General features: G+C 34.0%; 1 protein-coding gene across 1 annotated transcript; it reads left to right on the top strand.

The window, feature by feature from the left end:
* Nucleotides 1–3,205: 3,205 nt before the first annotated feature.
* On the top strand, nucleotides 3,206–9,088 carry LOC111407293 (glycine cleavage system H protein 2, mitochondrial-like). Its single transcript, XM_023036701.1, has 3 exons — nucleotides 3,206–3,407; nucleotides 7,265–7,524; nucleotides 8,696–9,088. Exons 1-3 carry the CDS (start codon nucleotides 3,332–3,334, stop codon nucleotides 8,822–8,824), a joined length of 465 nt encoding a protein of 154 aa, XP_022892469.1. The 5' UTR covers nucleotides 3,206–3,331; the 3' UTR covers nucleotides 8,825–9,088.
* Nucleotides 9,089–9,381: the final 293 nt, after the last annotated feature.

Raw genomic sequence — 9,381 nt, 5'->3', positions numbered from 1 at the left:
TAATAGGTCTTGAAGTAATATTTGTTGGATCTTGTTGGTGCTGGCAACAGGAATACTTTCAAATTTGCATAGCTAAATGATCTTTCACCACCGATCTCTTGATTTCTGAGTTTCGACATAAAACCATTAACACTTCATTGAAAGTGTAGATAAAGCCTTTTTTTCGATTTCATATTTGACATCCTAAATACATTTTTTTCTTTTTTTTTTTTATCTGTAAATGTGAAATTTTATTGATCAAAAATCATATATAAGTAATCCAGGTATACTCGGGAAAACAACATTCAAGTGAAGATTACAAGTATTCCGGATATACCCGAGCAAACAAAATGAAAGACGTACAGACGATAATAGCTATAGACCCAATGCATGATACTCAAAATGGATTAAAACATGCAGATACAAAGAAAACATGACTTTGTATACGTATGTTTTAATCCATCTAACAATACAATCAACTTGTGATTTAAGGTCCTCAAAAATCCTCCTATTCCGCACCATCCATATGTGATAAACTGTAGTAGCTAAAGAAATTCTTGACCTTGCTTTGCCAAGTCATTCCCCGAGCTTCCTTCATCCATTTCAATGAACTTGACAAAGCAGACATATTACCTGTGATGGCTAGCCAACTGTGAATCTGCCCCTAAACTGAGTTTCTAAAATAGGACAAGAAAAAAATTAGTGTTGTACAGTCTCTTCTGTCTCTCCATAAAAGATGCAATTCTTGTCCACTTCCAAGTATTGAAACTTGTCTTTTTTTCTTGATTCTATCTCTAGCTTGACTTTGTGTCTGTACATAAGTAAACCATCTGAATTTGTACTGTTAGTAGTCTGTTACAGTATTAATCGAACCAAAGTACAGTAAATCTAAGAATATGACACAAAGTACAGAAAGAAAACTGTTATCGCTTTTCCTGATTTCAGAATACACATCCAAGGCTTTTCAAAGTAAAGAGATTACATTAGGGCATAGACCATGAAAATGTACCCGTCTGTATGGCCACTAAATGTTGATGCCTCCATGTAGTGATGAAAAAATGAATATTCTGCCCAAGATGCTATCATTCAGAATACTCAAGTCGTTTTTATGGTTTTAAATCTTTAGAAGTTCACTGTCTCATTGAACCGTCTCTCTCTCAATGTACAGGATGGCAAAGCCTAAATGGCACTATAGGCGTTCAGTGAAATGAGAAACAAAAATATAAACCTGACATTTGTACTTTCACCGGCTATAGTGATTGCATTTGCAAGAGATGGCCTGTATGAAAAAGCAGAAGAATTCTTGGAACAGTTGCGGGAAGCAGGGCTTGAAACTTATGGATATGCCTATAACAATTGACAGAGCAGCTTCAGACTCTCCTTAGATTTTTTCAAATCGACTTATCATAATTCACTGTTGGTTCTAAGTTATGTTTTGATATTCAAATTATATTGTGAAGTAGTGTGTACAAAACATGCCTCGATTCATAATATTGATTTTATACGTTCAAAAAGATTTTATTTTATTATTATTATTATTTTTTTTTGGTCATTTGGTTATGCTGTTGGCCTAAGAATGTTAGTTCATCCAATTCCATCAGAGAAGGCTAAGTATTAGCTTCCAAGGTAAATTACGACGAGCGATTCTTTTTCTGCGTTTGTTATCCTATATTTATGTTTGAGACAACGTTTAATGTGAGAACAGTTCAATAAACAAAATTATAACTCTGTTCTCATCTTTAATGCCGCCTAATCCATGTTAGAAAACAAGCCATAATAGATTTTTTCAAATGGGGGTGGTTGGTGGGAATCTTTCTGTTCTCTGTAGTTCGTTGAGCAGGATGCAAATGGTTGGTGGGCGTCACGTCGTTGGCTTGTACTCGTAAAAAGAAAATGAAATTTTTTGAACCTTTAGTGAAATATCAACAGAGTCACTAAATTTTAATTTGTATCAATTTAATTGCTAAATTTAAATTCAATTTCAAGTTCCGCCCTCTTTCATGTTCTTTTTCCTATCACCTTCTGAAATGACAAAAATTGCTTAATTGACAGCTATAATCTTTCACGTAATTACGTGACACACTATACATGAATATGGTAAAAATGCCTTTGGAAAATAATATTCATGTTTTTATTTTAACACTTTTGTGACATGGCATAGTGGTACATTGACATTCCACGCATCCATTACATGGATAACGAATTGCGGTATGATTGTCAATTGAGGAATTTTTATTAACTTGGGAGACTGTATGTGATGAAGTGGTGAAATTTGAAATCAATTAAAGTTTGATGACCCAATTTCAATGTGGTAGTGACTGAGATAAATTAAAGTTTTAGTAGTCCAACTGCGATTTTGTTGAGAGTTTAATGACCGCAGTTGAAATTTATCCTTCTTAATGTAAAAAATACCTAACAATATATATTTGCAAATTTACAAATCGATGGGCTGTTTAGAAGTGTAGAGTCCTCTAAAGTTAGAAATATATGTTATATTTTTAAAGAATAATGCTATTTACAATTGTTGACTACCGTAATCGTCCTACGTGGCACATATATGACGATTAGTAATTTGATTTATAAGTTAATAAAAAACTATCACATTAATTATTAAATTAATAACCACCCCATGCAAGTCATCTAGGACAATTATTATAATGAGCGACTACAAATATTATTACTCTTCTTAAAAGTTATATTGGTAGCTTTAGAAAAGGAAAATACTCCAATATAAAATTGCTTCACTCACCAACTTTTATCGTATTGGTTTGTTGACATACCAACCCACCACTTCATTATTTTGTTTGATGAAATAATTATTTACCTCCTTCTAGTTCAATGATCTCCCATACCTACCCTGTAATTTTTAGGTGAACTATTGGCACCTAGTTTTATAATGTTTACCTATATGCCTACCATATTGCAGAAATTTTATTATCGACAGGAATTTTCAATTTATTTACCTTTGATGTTGATTTTAACTTTTATTAGTTTCAAATCATGTTATCATTGTGTCACATGTACCATTTCGTATGGCATTTGAAGTTTTAACGAGCTTACTTAAAAACAACCCATGTGTAAATAGTTTCAAACCATAAATTTGGATGGGCTTACATGATATTTCAGAAATTCTTGGGTATACAAGTTTCATTTTATAGAGTTGTCTACTTCTATTTTACTTTTACCCTACCAACCCCCTTTCCCAAAAAGAGAAAAATAAAATTTTGGCCCTATTAAGCTAGTAAAAACCGCAAAGCCTAACTTTTATTTCGGAGCAAAAATAGTGTTTTCTGTGAGTGCGGGCCACTGCATCAGAGTGCAAACGGTGAGTTTTGGTTCCTTTCTGTAAAACATGGCCTCAAAATTGTGGGCATCAAGGGCTGCTTCATACTTCAGGATCTCTCTTTTTCACAGAGGCTTTGCCACTGGTACGCACCGTTTTTCCATTTATTTCTCTGTTGCGGATATATGGTTTTCTTGATTTGCCTTTCCGGTTTAATGAATCTCGTTCATGTACTTCCTGTATGAAAACTGCGTGATCTGGGGCTCTTTTCAATAAAGATCTGATTTATATAACGTGGGTTCACCGGATCAATGAATGAATAAAAGATCATTGATGTTTTTGTAATTGGACTTTGAATAAAAGATCATTGATGTTTTTGTAATTGGACTTTCTTATGCTTATGGTGTATATATATTGATGGGGTGTATAATATGAGTGTGTTTTGTTGGATTCTTGAAATACGAGACTATTCTTGGCTGGCCGGGACCGGCGAGTGTGCTGTAGCCATATTGTCAACTTGACATTCATTATTTTGGTTCCATTCGTTGCATCTATATAATAATCATAAATCAGTTTTCTGTGCTTGATATATTCTAAAACCCAGTAAAATGCTGCATTGAAGTGTAGTGTGTTGGAAGAAAAACGGGGAGTCAAATATGGCACGATACGAAGTATTAATCGCACAAGGAAAAATAAGATTAAAAACAAGAAGAAAGATTGGCAGATGAATCGAGTAATTTTGTTATTGACAATTAATGGAGAAAAAAATACAATTTTAGCAATACATAAACTGGAAGAAGAGTCAAATATATATAGGGGCAATTCAAGTCCTAAAAGCAGAGTTGTAGATGAAATAGAATATCCAAAAGTTTTCTTACCTTGATCTCTTTAAGTCCAACACAAATTTCAACTCCCAATAGGGTTTTTAAATAGAATTTTAACTTGAATTTGCCAATAGATTTCGAATAAAATTTCAAAAGCATTTCAAATAGAATTCTTCTTAATATGCACTTTAATTAGAGTTGTCAATTATCTTTATCAAAAATGCAGGTCATACCTAAATTTTAACAATTTTCACCTTGATACAAATTTTGATTCAATGAACGAAACTTCTAAATTTCTTCACTTGGAAAAATAACAGCGAAATAGATTGAATTCTTCAACCAGAATCAAACTTCTCAACTTCACGAAAAATTACTCTTCATTTACAACAATATCCACAAATGATACTTAAACTCAAACACGGGTTCCCAAAATTTCCACAAGGAATTCGAGATCTATCAAACAGAGTCGAAGCACACCCTGTAGCAGAATCAATTCCAAATTCTTTAATTGAAGGCCCCTTGCTTGTTTCGACACTTTCAAAGCCACAAAAGGCATAAGCAACCAGATCAGCATCTCCGTACCTATCCTCAATGGGTCCTTCCCTAGCAATTGAACACGATGGTATCGCAGATAATGGTCACAAAGAGAAATTATCCATATCCTCCAAACTCAACGGAGTAGTGTTCTTCAATAATGACTCAGAGCCAACTTTCAAAGTTACAGTACCAAACTGTGTATCCACCATGATACTAAACCTATACTGATGATTCTTCACTGATTCTGCACGACCTTGCAAGATGTACAATTGAGACTTCTTTCGCCCTTTCAGTACCACACGGATACCCTTCCGGACCATCAAGACTCCACCTCCTTCAAAGAGCTCATAACCCTTCAAATCAAGGGTACTTAATGAGATGAGATTTTTCTTCAAATCTGGAACATGTCAAACCTGGCCAAGTGTTATAATTGTTCCATCCAACAACTTCAATCTAACCCTGCCAATACTAGCCACCTGACAAGGTTTGTTGTTTCCCATGACAATGACACGTTGTGTTACTATTTCATATGCTTTAAACAAATCCCGATTGGGACACATATGGAACACACAAGCTGTATCCAAAATTCATTCCTCATCAGTCTTGGATTTTATGTCAGAAATAGTCAACACATCTCCGCCACTCAAATAGTCATCAGCTACGTTGGTCTCGTCCAAAATATCTGATTGCCTCCCATGACTTGCAAATGAATTACTTTTATTTTGCGACTTCTCTCAATCCCTCTTGATGTGTCATTTCCTCTTACAATAGAAAAAAACTTCATTGCTGAAATTCACCATCGACTTACCCCTTCATCGATCACCATGAACCACAAGAGTTTCTTCACATCTGGACCAAGCCCCAATCAGATACTACATCTTCTTATTTAAGAACAAGGTATCATACACGTCTTCAATGGTGAGTGTGTCATAACTGTACAAAATCGTATTCCTTAACGACGAAAACGAAGCAAGCAGTGAGCACAATAGATCCCTTGTTTGAGCCACATTATTTCTATAAAAATGTATTTTTAAATAATGTATTGGTGGGGAAATGTGTGGTTAAAATTAAGGAAAACTTTTTGGATTTACGTGTAATATTATTTTATTGAATATTGTGTGGTTGAAATGATCTCAAATTATTGTTTAAGAATATTTTTTTTTGGAAAGAATGTGTATAAAACATGGTCAAAATACAGCCTTTGCTTCATATGCAACTTGCTTGTCAGACTTTTTGCCATGCATAATTGCTCCAACTTAAACCATAATGTAGCTGCTGTCTTCTTCTTCAAAATAGCATGAATAGTGTTGTTACATAGATGAAGATGAATTCATAAAAATACCTTTGGATCATTTCGTTGCTTCTCATCTTTGTCCAAGTTGTGAGCATCTTGTCAAATCCTTACAATGCATCATCTAAATCTATTTGGACCAAAAGAGCTCGCATTTTCACTTGCCACAATGAAAATCTTGTATTACGATCCAAAAACGAAATTTAATACTTCATGGTTGTCATTTATAATAGAAAATCTCAAACAAAATCACAATCAATAGCTCTGATACTATTTGTTGGGAAAAAAAGGAGAGGCAAGTATGGCACGATATAAGAAAGATTTGTAGATGAACTAGTAATTTTATCATTTACAACCAATTGAGAAAAAATACAATTTTAGCAATACGTAAACTAGAAGAAGAGTCAAATATATATAGTGACAATCCAAGCTTTTGAACTAGAGTTGTAGATGAAATAGAATGACCAAAAGTTTCCTTATGTTGATCGCTTTAAGTCCAATACAAATTTCATCTCTCAATAAGACTTCCAAATAGAGCTTCAACTAGAATTCGCCAATAGGCTTCGAATAGGATTTCAAAAGCATTCCAAATAGAATTCTTCTTAATATGCAATTTAATTAGAACTCTCAATTATCTTCATCAAAAATTCGGGTCACACCCAAATTTTAACATAGTGGACTATATTGAAATTTTTTTGAATCACATGTCATTGGAAATATGGGGGAGGCCGTAATTTTTGAATCCCAAGTAGTTGAATGCATATGAACTTGATATCTTTTTGCATTGAATTTTCCATTAATTGCCACTCAAGAACTATTCACTTGGAAAAATAAGCTAGCTTGTTGCGAATATTTTGATTATTCATTTTTTATTATGTTTTGCATTTGATATGTAGATTTTTGGGCTCAGAATTAATAGATTTTTATGATAGAAGATCATATTAATAGTATTTTTGAAAATTATCTTTTTGATTCAGTAATGAATAGACTTCCAAAATATTTTCTATTTTGTGATCAATTAATTGGTCTTTTTCTTATAAATTCCATTTGCTGAATTTTTTCCTTTTAACCATACGACGTTGATAAACTCTATTCCGCTATTGTTGTGGTATTAATCTAGACCATCTGATCTGATATAAATCATATTGATAATGCCCTCTTAACCAGTTTTTCCATTGATAAGAACCTGATTTGCTTTATCATGGACTTTGAACCTAAAGGTTTCTCACAACGCTAAAAGAAAAGTATGATGTTGACATTTTGTTATAGCTTTAATGTCTAACCAAGCAATATTTTATGACCTTCTCCACCAAGAGACAATCTTACCAAAGTATTTTCCCCTGATTGCAGTCATCAAGGATTTCAAGTATGCAGACACTCACGAATGGGTGAAAGTTGACGGTAGTTCTGCTACGGTGGGAATAACCGATCATGCTCAAGATCACTTGGGTGATGTTGTGTATGTTGAACTGCCTGAAGTGGGAACTGCCGTAACACAAGGTGGAAGTTTTGGTGCTGTGGAAAGTGTCAAAGCAACTAGTGACATCAACTCTCCAATTTCAGGGAAAGTTGTTGAAGTTAATGAAGAACTTAATAATTCTCCTGGTTTGGTGAGTCCACGATATATTGTCCATTATTTGCATAGTTTTAATGTGATTGTACCTTCTTTATTGGTAATCTCTTTGTTATGTTATTGCTCTGTTCTGTGACATTAATTTAGATTATCCTCAAGCTGGTAGATCTTAAGCCACGTTTTCATGGGCCTCAGTCATATCTGAATGATGCCGGTGCATTCATATGATAGTATGCTTATTTTATATGCCTTGATATGCCGTCAAGTGGCAGATACTAACCTATTCAAATGTCTCAGGCATGTCATGGTGCCTTGTAGTGGGATTTTGGCTTGTGATTTAGATGTTGATGTGTTTCATTCTTTTTCGGTGTCAACTGAAGCCAAAAATGTCACTGACGTGCACTTATCTAAGCATGGAAATTCTTTGTTTTAATTTTATTTTATATTCTTTGTGAACAATTGGGATTTCTCGAAAAGTTAAAATGTTGATAATTTGCAACTTCACTGGGCAGGGGAGTTTAGAAGTAGTTTGTTTTAGAATATTCTGGTTAGTTAACTTTTGAATATTTGAAGAAAAGAAGAAAAACGTACCTTTCTGGATGTCTTGTAAGATAATACTGATCAATGAACCGATTATGTCATTTTGCTTGCTGATGATGTAGTTGTTTTCTTATTGGTTATTTTAGGTAAATTCGTCTATTTAATCAAATTTAACTCAGTAACATAACACGAAATTACTACTTGGGCTGATTGTAAAGTTCTCTTAACATACAAATTCACTCATTAGTGATATCTCTGCTTGCTCTGGCTACTGGAAAATATATAGTATCAATTTCTTGTTATTCTCCCTTCTGTCATATGTTCATGGTACCCTAATTTCTTTGCCGAAACTGTAACCCTGAGATTTTGACTTGGCTATGATACATACGATAATGTACATAAATGTAGAGACCAACTTGCTCATGTTTTGATACCAAAGAATGATGTTTCCATAGTTCATGGTCAAGTAATTCGATGATTTGTTGAAAGTGAGAGAACTAGGCATTAGAATAAGAATAAGAAAGCAAAGAGTCATACCCAAGATGCGTTACACTTCTGTTTCTTTGTCTTCTTCGGATCTTCCTGTAATTATGCTGCTACTTAGATTCTAATCCTCTTATTTCTCTTATTAATTACACTTTTTACTGAGCAAGCAATATCTTCATCAGATTAATGCAAGCCCATATGAAAATGGATGGATCATAAAGGTGGAGATGGGCAATTCTGAAGAAGGGAAATCCTTAATGGACTCTGACCAGTACTCAAAGTTCTGTGAGGAAGAAGATGCTAAGCACTGAGGGAGACGGCTCACAATTTCAATGAAGAAACACTTCTGTGGGGAGGACTTGTTTTCTAGTTGGTGATGATGATGAACAGTACAAAATTATGTTTTTTTTTTTTTCCTTTTTCTTCTCTTTGTTTGATCCTGGAATATTTTCTGCTTCAGCACGTTTCTTTCTTTTTCAAGTTCTTGTGGAAAGCTTATCTGAATTAAGAATAATTTTTCCAAGTATTTTGCGAGATCATAAATTTGAAATTACAATATTTTCATAATCCTTCAATAGTCTGTTCAAGTCAAGGAACTTGTGCCGAATAGTACTGTCCTCTGATACAATTGAGATTCAGCAATAGATATGAATTTATCATAGAAAGAATGGTTCAAATTTTGATATAAATAAAACTGGTTTAAACTCTTCTCTGCAAGTTAGGTGCTCTCCTCTCTCCACTCCCATCATCACCGTTACAAGGTCAACATTTTCGTTAATTTAGCAGGGAGAGGTGCACAAAGTTCGATGACCAAAGTGAGGATAGGCCGATAGGGGGATCTAATTGCTGCTGCAGTCATGGATCCATG

Source organism: Olea europaea, chromosome 13, assembly GCF_002742605.1.
Source record: "Olea europaea var. sylvestris chromosome 13, O_europaea_v1, whole genome shotgun sequence".
Lineage (NCBI taxonomy): Eukaryota > Viridiplantae > Streptophyta > Magnoliopsida > Lamiales > Oleaceae > Olea > Olea europaea.
The sequence above is the reverse complement of the archived record's forward strand: the minus strand, read 5'-3'. Positions and strand labels throughout refer to the sequence as shown.

Bases quoted from the DNA above. Each gene is read 5' to 3' on its own strand.
- LOC111407293 (XM_023036701.1), top strand. From the start codon at position 3,332: ATGGCCTCAAAATTGTGGGCATCAAGGGCTGCTTCATACTTCAGGATC. The intron at 3,408-7,264 runs GTACGCACCGTT...CCCTGATTGCAG, and splicing joins TCACAGAGGCTTTGCCACTG to TCATCAAGGATTTCAAGTAT. The intron at 7,525-8,695 runs GTGAGTCCACGA...TATCTTCATCAG, and splicing joins TTAATAATTCTCCTGGTTTG to ATTAATGCAAGCCCATATGA.